A 19,541-nucleotide genomic window follows, 5' to 3' on the forward strand; every position below is an offset into this window, starting at 1 on the left:
ACCGTCAAAACTCTTATCATCATTACACTTAAATTAACCTAGAGTAACATGGACTGCAATCAGTATTTCACTGAATTTTGGTCATAACTTCTCTAAATTGATTCATTTAATCACCATCTCGTCCTTAACTCTCACGGAATACTCAATTTTGATTACTAATTACAACCTAAATTTCTTTATGTTGACAACCCCAGTTTGTTGTCATCGTGCTCATCAATTCCCATACAACACTCATCGTCCATATATCAACTTTACACAGGCTTCCAACATGATGTAAAACTTCAGATTATTACTCGATCTCAAACACTCTTAACATTAATTACAACTTCAGACTTACTAAAGTGGAGGAGGAAAATATTCCCTACATGTCTAACAGCATACGATCAGCCATTTCTAAAGTCAAGGCGAAACGAAGTTGTACTGCACGGGACAGAAGAGGGCCAGCAAATTTTGTGGCTAACTCTATTATATTCTCCTACAATGATGATTACATATTTCATGCTCTTCATATAGATATGTCAAAAGATGCTTCCTGCTCCTCTCTCTAGTCTAATAACATAATAGGATGAAAGGAGAACAAATAAGAGGAGAAAGAAAATGCCAGGAAGACTTCCATTACGAATGCAAAGGAAAGGCGGTTCTTGCCTTCCTTTCCTCCACCAACTTGTTTCATCCTTTCATGCTATGCTCTGCCAACAAGTACGTGTTCAAAAGCAATTTCGCCCCACGTCAACCACCTCTCCAAAGAACAAAAAGAATTTTGATTAGACTTCAAGATCACCCTCGTCAGATTATAAACACAAGTGTACAAAGATTACTACACACACTTCACTTCAGGCACATTCCATATAGTTCGTCAGACTTTCCGTCCAAAATTGTGAAGTCTCTTCGCTAATTCAATTCACATATCACGAGGCCCTGGTTTGCTCAAAGTTGCACCTTCCATCTCTTCCGCATGCGCGCATGTTGCAAAATGGCGTGAACACGTGAGAAAGACATCGTCTTCCACTCCTCAGGTCGCTTTTCCGCTTCGTTACCCACATGCACAGTGGTGGAGTAAACGACCAACGATATCATCCTACTCACCTGCAGGTTGTTTCTGCTCTGCTGGCTTCACTTGAACTGCAGCAGGTACAGCATAAGGAAAGCCCGCAACAAACTGGTGGTGGTTTCCAGATTGTTGTGCTGCGGCGAAGTGTGCCGGATGCATGAAACCACCACCTTTCAAATTACTGGCTGCAGCTGCAGCGACCTTAGAAGAATCAGTAGAGCTGGCATTAACGATTGTAACTGAAGGACAGAAGGATAGCATGCCATTAGAAGAAGTGCCTGATGAGCTTTGTCGCTGCATATGTGAATCAGGGCCACGTCTTTGAAGGTAGTAGCCACTTGCAGCTGAAGTTGTAGAGGTGGAACTACCTGATTGTGAAGCTTGGGGATTCATATAAGCATTTGAGAAGAATAGCTGTGCCGGATGCAATGCTTGCTTTGATGTTTGCTGCTGCTGCTGTTGCAGCAATTGGGGTTTCGCCCCAGTGCCAGAAGATGGAATCAGCTGAGACCCACTGAGGATTGATGGAACATTGCTCCCACCAACAGGTGAGGACTTCCGACTTGGCACTGCTTGTGAACTTTTAGGTTGCTGAGTCGATAACGAAGCCTGGCCAACCTTATTGCCAGCTGATGTTGATGCTGTCCGTGGGCTACCCCCACTTTTGGAAATTGAGGAAGTCGTTGGTGAGCCAGCCATAATTGGAGGAGATGGAGAAGGTGTGGAGCCTGAAGACTGCCCTTGGGTGGTTGCCGAGGATTTAATATTTGTTGCAAAAGATATTTGTGCGTGAGCTTGCTGAGGTCGAGCCTGCTGCTGAGGAACAGTTTTAGCTGATGGTGTCGGTGACATGGATGGAGGAGACTGAGAAGTAATTGGCCTCACAGAATTCTTCCACCGAGGTGACTGAGCAGCAGTGGTGCTGCTTTGAGCAAGGTTTTGAGGATATGCAGTGGTAAACTTGGTGGCCACCGAAGAGGCAGAAGAAAGGTGATCGGCATAGACATTCCCATTACTTGTGGACGGTGTCTTATTTCGTGAAGCAGCTGTTGTCAATTGATGCTTTGGAATCTGAATTGGTTGCTGCTGCTGCTGGTTTCGCTGCATCTGCTGCTGAGAACTGACAGTACTGCTGTTGAATGTAGTAGGCATGCCAGAAGCCAAAGCACGGGACGCAGCAGAACCAGGGTTGAGAGTTCGGGCTGAGCTATCAATGACAGTGTTACCTGCAATTGCAGATATTGAGGGATCTGACACCTCCGACCCAGAGAAAACAATGGATTGTCCCACGTTTGCAGGAGCTTTTCCTGCCATTGCTTTCCTATCTTCATCTGGATTACAAGAATCACCTCCAGTTTTCCCCTCTTCAGAGACCCGATAATTTTTCTTATGCTGAGCAGCTTGAGCTGCCATCATTTGAAAGTTTTGAGTCTGCATAATTGGATGGTTCTGGGCGATAGGTGAGAGGTCAAGGCCAGTGGCAGTAGCAGCACCATTAACGGGCGCAAATGATATTGCAAATGCCTGAGAAGCTTCCACTCCAGCCTTTGTACTAGTATGCTGCTGTTGCTTCTTTTCACTGTGACTGCCATTAGCACCAGTAGCAGCGCCTGCACCACCAATTGACGCAGGTGTCATCACAGCAAAATTTGGCGGCTGCATTGGCATTGCAAAGTTGTGGCCATATATATTCATGGGAGCACGAGAGAGCCTACTATCTGCAGTAGATGGGCTATCTTCACCACCCAACTCAGACTCAACTTGGCGTGAAGGATGAGAAGCATGATGATTGGGTAGATGCTGCCTCTGTTGCTGCTGCTGCTGCAACTGCAGTGACTGTGATGGCTGGGTTTTGGATGAGGCAGGGAAACCTTGCAAGCTTCCACCGCCACTGGTGCCACTAGCATTAGGCTTTTGTTGCTGCCTCTGCAAATGCTTTTGGGAAGATGATGATCCACCAGACATATTTGTGTTTTGAAGACCGTGTTGATTTTGCTGGGATTGGGCTGGAAGTTGATGCTGCTGAAGCTGTGAAGGGTGGAGCATTTGAGAAGAATAGAAAGAACCATTGAAGAATGGCATGGCTTGGGCATGGGTTCCTCGATAAGCAGGTGGACCACCAACATGTGCTGGTATTGGAAATGGGTATGCATTATTCTGCACAATTGCCAAGTACTGAGTTTCATTGCCAGGCATATTAGGGTAGCTGAAGCTCATTGTTGGCGCAGCAGCAGGCACCGTAGCGGAAGCATTTGCCGAGACTGCACTAGATGTACTAGATGATGATACCCCGGTGCCTGTAGCAGGCAGAGACTTCACAGATCCAGGTCTAACAGACGCCGCCGCCGCAGCAGCTGCCGCCTGCTGCTGGTTCAGCGGGAAGATGAAAGGACATTGCTGGAAATTACGAAAAAGCAACAATTGGCCCAATTATAATTCATTACTAAAAAAAGAGCGCGCGGAGAAATAATAGCAAATGATCAATTAAAATTGGAAATATCTTAGGCAACTACCACCGGAAAAGCAAACAAATCGTACCAATATATTACTAGGTGCTCCTGGGGGCATTGCTTGCTGGAGCAATATTTGCTTCCTCTGTGCATTCTCGATGTTGGCATCTTGAGAGCCTTTTTCCTTCCCAAGATGACCTGGAAATATGGCAGGACTGTGCCCTTTGTCTTGAGCAGAGTTTGCAGTCCGGCTGACAATATTACCTTGCAATTCGGTAGAAGGTACCATGCTGAGATTGCAGGCCTTAGCACCATATAATGATGAAGAACCTGCTGCTGCAGCCCAGAGTGGACTCATCCTTGCAATGCGTTGGTGATACGATATAGTGTGAGCAATGTAACAATGGGTGGCACATCTCTTGGGCCGAGGCTGATTGAAAAGTAGATGAGGCGGCTGAACATATCAAAAATATTGTATAGACTTCAGTGAGCATGTTTTTGACAATTAAAAAAACAGAAAAAGAAAAAGAACTTGATTCACCAAAGATGAAAGGAAAGCGCACATACTGGTATGGCTGGGGAAGATACGGCGGTGGATACAACTCCTTGTAGAGGCGTCATATATCTGCTAAGGAGAATATAGTCAAACCCCAGTAGAAAAGAAAGAGAGCAACAGAACACTAACACCGCTAACAAGCGTTAATAACAGAAACAGATAAGCATTAACCCGGCCGTACCCCATAGGAGGAAGCCCGCCCGACCAGCTGGGGAAAGAGATCGGCAGAGGCATAGAGCTGGCTTGAACTGTAAGAAAAGAAAAAATACGCATGAACGACCCGGATGAACAAATACAGAAAGCGGGAGACACAGTAAAAATAATAATAATAATAAACTGGGCATACCAGCTTTCTCAGAGTTCGGCTGCTGCGGCTGCCTCTGGGCGTTCTGCTGATGCCTCTTCCCAACCATATTGCCACTGGCACTATCTTTATCAGTCTTCTCTAAATCAATCCGCAGGTCGCTACACCTTTCCTTCTGAATATCGGCTGGTTTCAGTGAATTGGTATCGTCCGCCGCAGCTCTCTTCTTATCGGTTCCCACAGCCACGGCCTCATCCTTGCTCATTTTCTGTGATTTCTCATCTTCCTTTACCATTGGCTTCGCCTCCTGCGTGCACCAACAGCCAATAAATTCATTTCGCCTTCAGCAACAAAAGACTTTGTAAGAATAAAACGTGATATAGGTTCGACCCACTTACCATTTCAGATTCTACCGCCAACGGCTGCGGATCCCCAGCCGCTAAATCAATCTCCACATCTCTTTCTGGAGAAGATCTCAATGGAGGAGGTGGCGCCTACACAATCCATGGGAAAAGGAAAATTTAAAAAATAAATAGAAAAAAATAGGAAGTTGGAATTTAGAAACTTCAACGCGGAAAATAGGAACACACCATCAGATCTATCGGGATCTTCCCTTCCCGCTGGCTCACACTCTCGGCAATGATTGGCTTCCTGCAAAACCAAGAAAATCAAAATGAAAAACAAAGTTTTGCATTTCAGAACAAACCCACCAGAAGCTCAGCAGAGGAGCGAAAGACGAGTTTATGATGCTCACGCTTTTGACGCTTTCAAATCCTCGGAGTCGTCGCCTGATTTCGGCACAATTGATTCCTTCTTGGGGGACCGAGGCTCCTCCTTACTGAATCCCGCATCTGGCCTTTCCGATTCTTCCGTTACCGGCTTAGAATCCAACGACATGTTGCTTTCCAATTTAATTGACTCCGGTTGAGGCTTCGATGGCGGAGGAACGACTTGGGAACTGGGTAAGCTGCATGAAAAACCGCCTTTTTCGGACGCAGATCCGACGGTTTTATCGAAATTTGGCGAACAAGTTTCGACTTTAGAAGTCTGATCACTTTCGGCCTTCGAGGTCGATGCAATGGGGCCATTCCGAACGGCGATATTCGTCGGATTTTCACCCTCATCCTTCGCGGGACGCGGTCTTTTCCTTTTGGGTGCTGCTGCAGAGTACAATGAAAAGCACATGTAAGTTTCTTCCGTCAATAAACAGATAGACAGCGATGTTCTTCCATCACCTCCATTTTTTGCCGACCGTATGGCAGTAAAAAATGTAGGAAAACATCAGAAACCAATTGAGCTTTGAAAGCTCGAAGAACCCACCAACAGCAGATAAGGGGGTGATCGATTGTGAGATTGATGACGACAGAGGCGGTGCAGATTGAGAGTTTGAGATCGGTGAAGATACCCTTGACTTGCCGTCACCGGAAGATTTGCTAGTGTCCCGGGAATCGAACTTCAATAAGTCATTCGCCGACGGTTCTTGTTTGGAAATCCCTTGAGGCCGTCTCAACATATCGTACAAGACTTCGGCGATCTCGATCTCGATCTCATCCTGAGCTGAAGAAGGTTTGGATGCTGACTTTGGGGGTCGATGCTTGGGTCCACTGGGCTTCTACAGAAGAAAATAGAACTCGTTAGTATGGCAATCCCAGGACCAGCAAATCACAAGACAGCGAGAGAAATCGAAGAACAGCAAGAACTCACTATCTTCTTGCGAACCGAAGCGTTAGACGAAGACGGCGATGCCGGAGATGGAGAAGGTCCCATCCCCGTTGTCGTTACGCTTGTTCTCACGGGAGAAGTTGACGCTTGCCGGTGAAATTGCTCCCCTGCTATTCCACCATTGGAAGCCCAACATTCATGCAATCTCTTCGTCGACGCTGAGAAGAGAAACAAACGGGGAAGGAACGTGTTAAAGTCTCAAATTTTGATCATCAATTTCAACAGTCAATTCGATTACTCCTCATCCGAAGCACTCTAACCTGACCGTGCCCTCCGTGGAACCAACACCCCAATCATCTCATCGGCGGCCTTCCAAGTCGACACCGCTCTAAAATCTTTCGCCGGAGGAAAGCTCTTCCGATGGTTCGACAAGGACGAGGAAGATAACGATGATGGGTTGAGCGGAAGCATTCTTACTGAACCACCGCCAACATCATCATCCTCGTCTTCTTCGTCATCGTTAACACTCTCCTCCGAGCTATCTTCTCCACCATCTTCTCTATTGTTGCTGTGCATCAACCTATCCCCTCTCCTCCTCTTGGTGCGACTCGATCGATCCCTCTCGCGCTCTCTGTCTCTGTCTCTGTCCCTGTCCCTTTCACGATCTCGATCCTTTTTCCCAGTCCCTCGATCTCTGAGCCTGGTCGGCTCCGGAAGCTCCACCGGTCCATCTTCCTCTGCAAGTGAAAAAATTTATATATTAATAGGGAAGCCGACAGAAATCAAGGAACGAGAAACGGGGTTTCGTTTTAAATTAAGAAGACAAATATAAATTGGAGAGAGTTTAGATCTGATGGAATCACCGGGTGAGTCTCTGAAAGTGTGAGTCCTGTGTCTCCTTCTGGACAAACCATTGGCAGCCATAGTATTTCTCCTACCTTCTCTGTTTCTGTCCATTCGACGCTCTGAGTCTGTGACACCACCGAATCATCCACAACCACAAGATTCACCTCATCTTTCATGAGGAACAATAATCAGCGGTTAAGAAGATCAAGGGCCACCAAATTGGTAAGTGAATTGTGTAAAGGGAAGAAGAATCGTGTAGGAGAGGAGGCTGCCGCTGCTGCTTATCTTGAGCGTATGTGTTGTGCGTCGCTGCTGCTCCAGTGCTGGTTCTCACCCCTTTCCTTTCGCCACTCCTCCTCTTCTCTTTTTATCATGCTCCTATCTCCTCACCATCATCTTCTGTCTCCGCCCAAAGCACCTCCCGAGCCTGCTGGGCGGTCACGATTCGCGGTTTGTTTACGTGTTCTCATCCCCACCGTCTGTCTCGTTCACGAGGCAAACTCCATGATTAAGAAATATAGAATATTTTGGGGGCCACGTCAGAGTGGGCCCGCTGTGGAAATGGTTGACCCACCGCAAGGGATCCTTTGTCCCGCCTTGCGAGCTCTCTCCCTGCCTTGTCGTTTAGGGGGTACTTTCATTCTCTCCCTCTGCCACGTGTTCCTGCTACGTCAGCTCTTCTCGCCTACGTGGCTTCCTCCGTGACCGTGCACCCAAAGAAACCCTAGCCGTCACAACAGCCAACTCCACTCTCTCCCGCAAGTCCCCAGCCCTCCCGCTTTTCATCTTTCCGTTTCCATGCACATCATTTCGGTAAAAGATCCTGATTTACTTGGATCACATTAATTTAATTACAATTTCATCATAAACTTTTTATATTTTACTTTAGACGAAATTTGTTAATAATAAAGAATAAAAATATATTGCGCTTCGTATGCTTGCTTTAATTGACTGGTTATAAAAAGAATATAGCCACTTCATCCGTCAAAGCAATAGAATACAATAACTTTATGTGTAAATACATCCGAATCATATTCAAATTGTAAATAATTAACAAAGAATAATAAGATTTGTTCCCAAATGCAACGCGGTATTACGAATATCTTTAACATGGTTTGTTCGAGTATTTATTAAAAAATAAATAGTAAAATCAAATATTTATTATCCTTTATTGTTATTGGCATTTCTTTACTTAAAATAAAAGGATAGGTAGGTTAAATTTTTATAATCGAAGCTAACTTACTCGATTATAATTTAAAATTAAATTTTATATGTGTATAATTTAAAAGTGAATTGGGTGACGAGATGATGATATTGAATAATGTTTAATATATGAATAAAAAAATGAACAAGAGATCATTCAACATTTTCACGATGATTACAATATGCAGTCTCCTTAAAAAATGAACGAAAGGTGCGAGTCTCGGATTAAATTAAATAAATCTGATTACTTCTTGTCTCTTGTCGTTTTAATAAGACGAGATGGGTTTAGGGATAAGAACGGGTGCATGGTGCTGTAAAATTAAATAGACAAAAATGTGTGGTTTTTTGGCTTTAAACGCGATGGGTTGAGCGCAATAAAATAATGGGAATCAGATAATGCTCAAAACACAAAGAAAGAAACAATTTTATAACAAGTCCACTAGACCACTACCACATTTAGCGATATCTAATCAAATCTTATTTTATGGCTTAACTCAGCATTCATCAATCCACTTTCTTCATTATTTTATGAGCTACTGTTTTTTTATATTAACAATAATGGCCAACATCCTCGAATTGTTTATCATTCTCGTATAATACTCCGCTTTCCATCTTAATTTATTCTGTCTACAACCCTACGGAACCATTTTCTACTGGCCCAGCCAAGCACTTAGTTTAAAGGACACCTTCAAGTGCCATCATTAAGTAAATTTTACCGACAAATAATTTAACTACATAGTCGGTGAGCAAATTTTAATTTCCCTTACCCCAACAAATTTTAATTTAATCCTCAGCGTTTCGAAAAAGACAACGCGCAGCCACCTTAATGTTATAAGTTCCGATTAGAATATTGTTAAATGTATTAGTTTTCTTTGGGTCTGTTTTAAGTTAGAATAATGAGCTTGGTTTTTTGCACCTTACGATCACACCTATGTGGGTTTTTTGACATAAAATAATTGAGAACAACATTTGTAAGTATGAAAAAAATAAAACTTAAATCTAATTTATGGACTTTGATGGAAGAAAATGGACTTTATAATAATCCGTTTCTGAAGAATGGGTTTGGTTTTGATCTTCTCTGCCCTGTCTTATTTTTAAAGAAGGCATACAATTGAATTGATATAATTTTATTTCTCTTGATTTTTTAATTGCACGAGATTGTTGATTTTTAATGTCATTGAGTTTCTTTCTTTCTTTCTTGGCATCATTTAAACCGAGATTGGATGATAGATCCGATGTTATAAGATTTGGATTCTCTTATACTAATTTAAGAAATTAGGTTGGAAGATAGATAGAAATTGGTGGGTCACATATATAGGTGAGATTCATTTTTTTTTCCCAAAAAAAAAAAGTCTCTCTTCATTAATCTGTACTCTTATGCTCGGAGGGAACCCTCCGATACCTAGTTGGAGCTTCAATTCAAAATAAAGATTTGTTATTCATAATTTGGATAGTATGTGTAGATGTACAGTTTCTTGTTGTTAAAATAAAGAAAGAAAGCATTATATTGGAGATACTGTGATGGCAATGTGTCGTGGGCAAAATGCGACAGAAGCAGGGTGGTAACAAATTGGATGATGTCCATGTTGCAGCGAGGGGGCCAATGGTAGAAGGAAAAATGGATGAAAAGGAAATGAAAATAATGAAATAATAAAATATTTTAAACAATGATTAATTTGACAGTGATGGTAACACCATGTAGAAAAAGTGCGGATTTCAACATTTCACTCCCGTTTTTCTCTCATCTCAGTCAATTTTCGAAAACATTCATGGGTCGGAACAAGGCACTATGTCAAACCACATGGACATTCATGATGGCTAGCTCGGGTTTTTGGAGGAAAAAGTGCTGAATAAAAGCATGTAAAAATAAAAAGTTCCAAACAAAAATGTTGAAATAATTGTACGATAAATAATATTATTTTAAAAAAATATGAGTAATTTTACATTGTCTTTTAATAATATCAAGCCAGGGAACCAATTTAAAATTTAAAACGAGATTTATAGGGAGGCGTGTTACCAAATGCAGATAGTAATGGTGTTTATAAAGTCAGCTTATTACCCGAGACGTGTCAATCAAATCCACCCCGTGGAATGAATAAATATTAATATTCATAAAAGAAATAGAAAAATAAAAATTGTACAAGTAAACTTCAAGCGGAGATATCAGGCAGCATGATGCTTATGGCCTGGCATGGGCATGGCTGATTGTGGCTCAACATGCCTCGACAAGATTAGAGTAGAAAAAACGAGCTAGCGGCCACCCATAACAGATCAGTCAAGGCCTGAGCCTGAAAACCCTAATTTTGTTATGCTTAACTGTTTGTAAACTTGATCCTAATAATCACGGCTTATGGCCAATGCTCGTAAGTTCTCATTTGTTTAAGATGCCACATGATCAACAACTCACAATTATTCTTACACAATACAACAGGAATAAACACTATCCTGCTAGGAGGGGCGGAACTAAAGCTGCAGGTGAGAGGGGGCCAATTTTATAAGAATAAATATTTATTTGATTTTCTAATTTTAAATATTTATTATCAATATAATTTTAAACCATTTTTTAAAACAATTAAATTTTTGGTCCCTCGGATCTATATTAATTATCAATTTAGTTTCTAACCCTACTTGTCATCAGCAAATACACATTTACTAGTTAATGTCCTATAAATCACTTGTCAATTTTTTAACTAACCTTGTTATTCACCCATAGCATACTCATCACTAGTCACTCGAAAATAGTTTTTTACTTGTTAATGTCAAGTACATTGCTTGTCAATTTTTTAAGTGCACTTATTATTGTCCTACATCCTACTTGTCAATAGCATACACTTATTTAGCAGTTAATTACTCTCTTATTGAATTTCTTATTGTCCTACCAGCATATATACATTACATACAATCAATTTTAATTCACAACCAGAACCACCACATGATTTTCTCATTTCACAAATTTTTATAAGCAGCAATAAAAGGAAGGGAAAACGAACCTGGTGGCATGAAAAGATGCAAAGAAAATGCAAGTGATGCAGGATCTTTGGCAGCAAGTACAGCCAATAATTGTGAGAAAAACACAAGTAAGAGTTTTTATTTATATGCAAATAGGGCAATCAAATAAGTGAATAAATGAAAGGATGAAGAGCGATCATAACTTAGGTCTTTGAAGAAATGTTGACTCACTCAAAGACATCAACCATGCTCAAGATGATGATTTACTGATTCAAACCCTAACAAGATGTGAAGTCACTCAAAAACAATAACTTTAGAAAAGATGAGAGAGTGGAAGAGATTCACTTAATAATTTATGAAGAGGTTATAGTACGAGATGAGAGAAAGAGTTAGATAACTAGTTTTATGTAGAGTGGAAAATTTCAATTGTGTCTTCAAATTCAAAACAGGGGTATCTATCACATGTGAAAATAGACTAAATATTTTCTCTTTTCTTTATTTTTTTCTTTTTTAATCAGTTAGGGGCAAATGGGTTATTTTAATTTCATCATTATTCACCCTTAAAGACCAAGAACTTCAGAATAATTTCCTCTATTTGAGGGATCTAACTGTATTTAAATTTTTTTTTTTACAAGACCTCATTGTAATTTTTTTGAAAAAATACTCATAAAAAAGTTGTGGCCGATGGACATTAGGAATTCGTCCGGAAGGCGGTATGGTCCAACTCATCATCATCACACTTTTATTTATACGCGCAAATCTGACCCTCCCCGGCTCCCCCCAAAAAAAATAAATAAAAAACGAAGTCCACAAAGGCGGAGAAAGCGTGTAGTTTCACAATTAAATAATTCCAAAAATATATTTTCATGGACAGTGAAACCAGCCTCTTCATCCTTTCCCGCCACAAAAGGTCCGTTTGTTTTTCACAATTTTATTTTTAAAAAGTTAAAAATTATTTGATTAAAATATTTTATAAAAAAATACATCTTAAAATACATTCAAACAATAATTGATAATAAATTTTTAAAATATAATTATTTTAAATTTTTAAAAGATGAATTTAAAAAATAAAATGTTATTTAACTATATTACTCTAAATTTAATATTTTATTTTTATTTAAAAATAATTAATTTATTAAAAATATAATTATTATTTTAATAATAATAATTAGGCATCACGTTTTTAACATTTTAAATTAAATAATTAATCATATTAATTTTTAACATTAATGCATAATAAAAATTATAAATTTTTATCATATTTTTTAAAATTATAAATTAAAAAAATACAAATAACTAAAGGTCAAATTTTCACTATTGATCAAAATTTATATCATTGAAAATCTTCATCATATTTTTTAAATATTTTAAATATATTACATTTGTATAATAAAAATTATAAATCATTGTAAATTAATGTTCTTTTTAATAATTGTACATTTAAAAGTACATTTTACTATCATAAATTAAATAATTTTTAATGTATTAAATTAATTTTTGAATAAATATATTTAAATATAAATTTTATTATAATAACTAATTTTTATTAAATAAATTTTTAATAAATTAAAAATCAAACACACGCAGCCTCTTCTCATCACCGCTTCCGTATTCTGAATTCTACCCATTTATCTCCAACCGTTCCTCTTCTTCGTATTTAACCCTCACACATGCCTCTGTTTTGATGGCCATGGGACCCACCCCCCTCTTTCTCAAATCCAAACTGGTCCCCGCCATCATACGCCAAATTATCCGCCCATTACGAAAATTCATTTGATTATTCAAATAATACGTGTTAGGTTCATGTTCATTCTCCATCTCCAGACTTGGATTGTTTTGACCTTACCCTCCACTATTTTTATTTCTAATTAATCAGAGAATCCTGGCAAATTTTGGTAGTAATACAGACACTGTTTGAAATTATTTTTATTTTATTATTTTAAGAATCAGTATTTTGTAAAATATATTTTAAAAATAAAAAATAATAATAAAAATAAGTATTTTTTTATTTTTATTCTTTAAAACAATAATCACAAAACATTTAAAAATTATTTTTATTCTTCTGTTTCTTAAAATAATATTTTTATTTTTTTATTCTTTAAAATATTTTTAAAAAACACGTTATTAAATAAATTTTTTATTCTCTTAAAAATAATAAAAATTATTTTTAAAATAGGTTTCCAAATAATCCCATAGTATTTATTTATTTGTGATTCAGCTTTGTGACACAACACGTGGATGAGCCACGTGCGATGCTTCGGAAAATAAAAAAGAAATGCAAAGCGCAGACAGTGAACTCGCGACGAGAAATTGTTTTCATCGTCCATTTTTAAAGAGATTAAAACCACTTTAGACTTTATATTCAATCTTGTGACCTTTTATAGCATGTACGTGTTATTTGTAGATATTTTATTAAATTATATAATATATTTAATCGTTAGCTATTATATTTTTAGTTAAATAAAATATTTTGCATGTGGCACACTGCCCAGTTGTTGTTGGCTGGATCTAGAGATATTATTAGTTATTTATTTAATCAAATAAAAATAATTTGATGGTGACTTTAAATGAATGATGGCTGCTTTATGTAGGAGGATGATATCCATCAAAAATCCTAATCTCTACTTCTTGAGGGTTTCTTGGCTAGTGACGGCTATTTTCAATATATCACTGTGCCTCTACATTAATTGGAAAGTGACCTTGGTGATCTTTCTTCTAACAAAACTTTTTTTAATTTTGATGTTCTTATTTGAAATTGCTATTTGTGGATATTTTGCATCAAATCAATGAGCAATGATGAGAGGAATTTCACAAAAGATTTTTGCTGTGACTCTAATGTATAATTATCTGCAAATTATATTTTTACAGTGTATTTATTTTCTCCCAACTTGCTCCAGAAATGAAATTTGATTTTTCCCCCATCATCTCATAGGAAAGGGGTTTGTTACTGAACTGCGCTAGTGTGTATATATAATATATACTACGGCAACAAAAGTTGGAATTCACTTCCCTGATTCTAAGACAGCTTTTGTGGCAGCGCTTATTTATATATATCTGAATAAAGTATAGAAGAGGCCATGTTGGATACTACTACTTATCTCACAGACTCATACGCTATGCAGAATATATGGCCTGTAATGTAATATAATATATTCAAATTTTTAATTGTAAATCCCCCTCTCCATTTTTTTGTTACACTGCTTCCTATCTCTATTCACAAACTGTATTGGATGTTGTGTCGCTTCTCGCGTGTGTGTGTAAATATTCAAAATGTATACACAAAATAGTTGGTACAGGCGTACAGCTTTTATAAAATAATCATTTTTATATCACGATAATTTTATTTCAAATAATAATAGGACTTATAAAATATGATAATAATTTCAAACATTGCAGTAATAATGTGGGATTTTTTGTCGACTTTCAATCTCGACAACCAAATCTTTAAATATATCCTTTTATATTTTTCTTAAGATAAAAGAAATAAAAACTACGAGCTTGCTTAGGGTCTTTTTATTTTTCAAAAAAATTGAAAATTTTATTTAGATAAGTGTTCTTCATTGATTTATTTTCAAAATTATTTTCATTTTTTATTTTTAAAAAAATAAAAAAATAGAAATAATTTTAAGTTATTTTCATTTTATCTTTCTTGTTTTTAAAATATATGATATTTGACTATTAAAAATTATAGTTATTTTAACTAATTTTTATTATTAATCATCATCATGAACTATCTTTAACAATCACTATCAATTTATTTTAAATCCTAAAATTATTTTTTAATTGAAATAATTAAATAAATTTCTATTTTATTTTATTTTAAAAATAATTTTGAAAAATGTATCACAAAAAAATTTTTAAAAATAAAAAATGAGAACAAAAACCAAACATGCCCTTACTAACTTGTTTTGAAAATAGTTTTTGGTTTTCTAAAATAAAAACCAAAAACAAATTGTTTGATAATTTATTTTCAAAAAGTCTTTTGGAGAATAAACAACTAAATATTATCTTGGATAATAAAAAAAGTATTTTTAAGCATTTTAAAATTATTATTTTGAAAAATAAAAGATAATGAAAAAATATCAACTTTTTATTATTTTTTATTTTTAAAATATATTTTACAAAACACTAATTTTTAAAATAATAAAATAAAAAAAGTTTCAAATAAACTCTAGATTTCTTTTTCCTTGATCAAAGAGCAGGGTCTTTATTTTGTTGGGATTTCCAATAATCTAAGGTTCCTAATTGTAATAATCCGTGTTATAATGTTTGTAAATGTCATTTTCTCAAAAGAATAATCCTCCATAGTGCATACTTGTAAAAAAAAAAAAAGAGATAAGAAAATACACTGCTTTTAATTTCTACACTTTATTTGAGTGTTGGTATAGGTTTTTGTACTCTTTTTTTCAGCACTCCATGTCTTCATTTTTTTTTATCTATAATGCTGGTCCTACATTTTCAAAAGAACATTGACTTGACATGAATAGTATTAATAATGCTGATGTGGTACAAACAGTATTTATAATGCTGATATATCAATTAATATTGTTAATTGTATACTTATGTGTTAAATTTATGTTGACAAGAAATTTTTAATAAGCAAAAATTTTAAAAAAATTACATAAATTTGTGTATTTTGCTTATTATTTAAAAATTTTAGGCTAACCTTTTTATTTTATCTGATGTGAGCTTTTTTAAATAAAACTTGCTTATTAAAAAATTTCATGTTAACATTAGTTGAACCTGTAAGTATAAAATTAATAGTTAGTGTTACAAGTGAAAAATAATATATGGACATGAAACAAAAAAAAAAAGCGTATCAACCTATAGCAAGAGGGATCAAAAGTAGTATTTCTTAAAAGAAAAAAAAAAATAGGAGGACGGCATCGAATCAGAGCCTGACAGGTGGCAGGCACTGTCAGTGTCAGATATGAAATAGGAGATGGAACCCACTCCCAGGACCTGCACCATCTCTCGCTTCCCTCATCTCTGAAAGTTAGCAAAAAAAAAAAAAAAATATATATATATATATATATATATCCATCTCCATTTAATATTTGATTGGAAGGCCTGAAATAAAAGTGAAAAGCAATCTTTCTCTGCTCAGGTTTGGAAGAAAATTTTACCAGCTAACTCGTTTCAAGTATTGCTGTTGAACACCTTAAAATCAGCATCTCTGGACATCTCATGGAAAATAGAGATCAGCATTATCTACTGGAAGCTTTGGGAAGTAAGAAACCTGTGGATTTTCACTAATGTTGCCTTCACAGTGGACTCATTCGTCAAATGGTTCCTTGCAATTGTTAATGTTACTATTAAAGCATTTTCTACTTTTACCTTGCTGATGTAATTTTGTTCTCTTCTTTTTCTGATTTTGACCTTTTGGATGCTCTATGCAGTTCTCTCTAAGTTAATGCATTCCCCTTTTCCAGTAAAAGCAAGCACCCAATGAGAACGGCGTTTGCTCTGATTGCATTATGTTTTGACAATATTTGTATTTCTGGGTTTTACTGAAAAAATGCAAGTGCAGTGATTTCACGTTCAACAGATCAGCTCCAAACTTTTTTCCAAACATATTCCTCTTCCCAAATCTTTTTTTGTCCCATTTACAGCCCAACATTACCCAATCCAACATCTACCCCCCCTTCTCTGTCTCTGTTCCTGATGCTGCCACAATCTCCTGTTGTAATGTTTGTACCTAAAAGGTGAATGCATTTTTGCCTTCGATCTTAACTATTAATTCAATTAGCTATATACTTGTCTCAATATTATGAAAACCGAACCGATCATTGAATCGATCAAAATACTGATTTACAGTTCAATGATCGGACCGCGGTTTGAACCGGAGTCCAATTGGTTGTAAATAAATTAATATATTTTAAATATTATATATTTAAAATAGAAAGAAATAATCATATATAATAACAAAAATGAATGTTTAAATTTCAAACAAAATAATATACAATAAAAAATATAACATCCATCAATATTACATTATTTTCATCCAAAACATATACAAGTGTTTCATAATTTATAATTTATAACTTTAAAATATATACACATATATATAATTTATACATATTTCATACATTTTTTTTGTTTCATAATACTTATTAGGTATAAATATGTATAAATTATAATTTTAAAATATGAATTAAAATTTAAAAATTTAAAAATAATATAACCGGTTCAACCGGTTCTTGTCCGGTTTTACTAGTTCATGGCCGATTATACTTGTTCTTGACTGGTTCTTGAAATTTTTAATTTTTTGTGATGACCGAACCGGACTTGGGATCAGTTCCCGATTGAATTGGTTAGACTGGCCTGTTCAGTTTGGTTCTGATAACACTGACTTATAGTGTCACATTCCCAACCGTCAATGCATTTCCCTTGTTGACTTTGTAGCTCATAACCTTTGAAGAAGCAATCGTTATCTTTCTTTTAAAAGTATTATTTCATATCTATTTTAGGATAAAATATCTATCAAGCAGAAATGAATGTAAAAATATGGAGTTAGTTTAAAGATAAGTAATTACTTTTTGAGAGTGAGATTTAATTAAAAATGCCTTACATTTTTTAATGAAGGGAGTGCAACTTTAATTTTCAAAAGCAATGTCCTTTACAGTAATTTATACAGCTAAAATTGAGTATGATTAAATCATTCAAACATCTTTAATTTTATTAAAATTAATTTATAAAAAAATGATATCTAAATAGATTACTTTATAACATAATCAATTATAATTAAAATTAATCATATTAATCAATTATACCCAATTAAAATTCAAACAGGCCCACCGTCTTGTTTTATAGGAAACACAAGTGTTTAGGTCTAAAATGAAATGGTGTTTGACTATAGCCTACAAATATAAAAGATGGAACGTCAGCCCAATAAGTCATTTACTAAGATAAGGTCGGATCTATTTAAAAGAGACCTTATGAACCAAGTAAGCGTTGAGTGATGGAAGAAATGTGACCCTTAAAACTTGAAGAGATTAAGCCAAAAAAACTGTTGTTTGGACATAAAACTTTTGTGCATACCCCCGAGTCTCTCAAGATTGTGCCCAACAAAAGTGGACATTTCAGCACTATGCAGCCAGGCACCTTGTTTTGTGGACATAACAGCATTAGACCAACATTACAAATAAAGCTCCAACAAAAAAATAAAGCAGTGAAAACTAAGTAACAATTCATTGATCAAATTATCTTTTACTTTGTATTTAGAATTTATTTTTTATTTTAGTTCCTAATAGTTTTGTAGTCTAGTTTTCATAATCAAACTATATTTTTCAAATTATTTTTGCATTTTTATATATGAGTAAATTGAGATAAAAAAATTTAAGGACTCTTTATTAACACTTGAGACTCTGTACTTTTAGCATGCTTGGTAATCGTTCAAATCCACGGGCCAGAGGTTACACTCATTCGCCATTATTACTCCCGAAGTCCAGAAAACTGCCATTGCCTCCAGAATTTCACGCTCTCTCTTTCCCGTTAACAATCTCGCTATGAAAAGTGAAACAAAATGAGATGCAAGGCTGTAGTAAGAAGTAACTTGCAATTAGGATAGCAATATCCCCGGCGTCTATCCGTTATTTAATGTGTTGAAATATTAATTGGTTAATCATGGTTAGTGGTTAATCATGAATTGCTAGGATTGCTGGGAACATTAAAAGAGAAATCTAAGAACTCAGGAATGACATTACAGTTGCGGGAAAAAAAATGACAGGCCAGACCAGATGGTTTAATGGTTCAATCTCCCGTCCAATCAAATCCGGATAGAAACCCTAGCCTGGTTGGTCTTTTTTGAATAGGACCAACCGGATCTTGAGTTAGACGGGATTATCGTATTTTAGCACAACTCTGTGGACTATTCACTTTCTTCTCTCCCTATCTATCAAAACCTCTAGGTACTTACAAATATATTTCCTCATTAGATCTCGTGAAAATAACTTGTTATACGCATCCAGTGTAATATAAATACAATTCCCTGCAGCCATTTTTACGAGACAAAAACTTTTTTTTTATCACATCGCATGCCACAAAAAAAAAAAAAAGTAGTAAGCTAACCAAAGATGACGATCTAGACCCCGAGAGCCAGTTGCAGCTTTGTGGCGGGAGAATCATCGTCGGCATGACCGGAACCAGCTGGACTGAGATTGCAGAGCACGAGGGCGTAGTGTTGAGCCCTAATTAATTGTCTCTGTTCTCCACTGTTTTTTCCTGCTAGAAACAGATATATCAATATCACAGGTGAGGACATTTTTAGAGATAGAGCCCTTTCGTTAGTACTTCAAGGCTTCGGAGGCGTTAGGGTAGAAAGGGGAAGTGGGGCTGTATGTTTTCACGATATTATTGTTTAAAGCTTGCTTCACGCACGGTCTATTAGGCGGAATGATGTGTTTGAACTTTAACCGATGATTATGATGTTAATATGCAATTGCTGCGGTTGCGAGAAGAGTTGGATGCTCGTGTTTAGCTACGCGTGCCTATTTGGTCAGAGAAAAGACCCTATCACTA

General features: G+C 36.3%; 1 protein-coding gene across 2 annotated transcripts; it reads right to left on the reverse strand.

Annotated features, from left to right (window-relative positions):
- Window positions 1-269: 269 nt before the first annotated feature.
- LOC129309954 (protein TIME FOR COFFEE-like) lies at window positions 270-7,229 on the reverse strand. 2 transcript variants are annotated; one of them, XM_054951742.1, is made up of 12 exons: window positions 6,887-7,229; window positions 6,344-6,760; window positions 6,066-6,241; window positions 5,682-5,973; window positions 5,116-5,518; window positions 4,952-5,012; window positions 4,760-4,855; window positions 4,404-4,668; window positions 4,239-4,305; window positions 4,069-4,126; window positions 3,590-3,955; window positions 270-3,448 (listed from the first exon to the last, which is right to left on the reverse strand). In XM_054951742.1, exons 1-12 carry the CDS (start codon window positions 6,978-6,980, stop codon window positions 1,079-1,081), a joined length of 4,665 nt encoding a protein of 1,554 aa, XP_054807717.1. In that variant the 5' UTR covers window positions 6,981-7,229; the 3' UTR covers window positions 270-1,078. The 2 variants fall into 2 exon arrangements, with proteins under 2 accessions (XP_054807717.1, XP_054807716.1); XM_054951741.1 differs by having other exon boundaries at window positions 5,116-5,521; window positions 6,887-7,228.
- Between the last annotated feature and the right edge of the window lie 12,312 nt (window positions 7,230-19,541).

Source organism: Prosopis cineraria, unplaced genomic scaffold (assembly GCF_029017545.1).
Source record: "Prosopis cineraria cultivar Desert tree isolate PC_DT_omini unplaced genomic scaffold, ASM2901754v1 PC4, whole genome shotgun sequence".
In the NCBI taxonomy this organism is placed as follows: domain Eukaryota; kingdom Viridiplantae; phylum Streptophyta; class Magnoliopsida; order Fabales; family Fabaceae; genus Prosopis; species Prosopis cineraria.

Excerpts from the sequence above, each read along its gene's own strand:
- LOC129309954 (XM_054951741.1), bottom strand. The coding sequence starts at position 6,980 with ATGGACAGAAACAGAGAAGGTAGGAGAAATACTATGGCTGCCAATGGT. Across the intron at positions 6,242-6,343 it reads TCCACGGAGGGCACGGTCAG|CGTCGACGAAGAGATTGCAT; the intron begins GTTAGAGTGCTT and ends TTCTCTTCTCAG. Across the intron at positions 3,449-3,589 it reads GAGCACCTAGTAATATATTG|CAATGTCCTTTCATCTTCCC; the intron begins GTACGATTTGTT and ends CGTAATTTCCAG.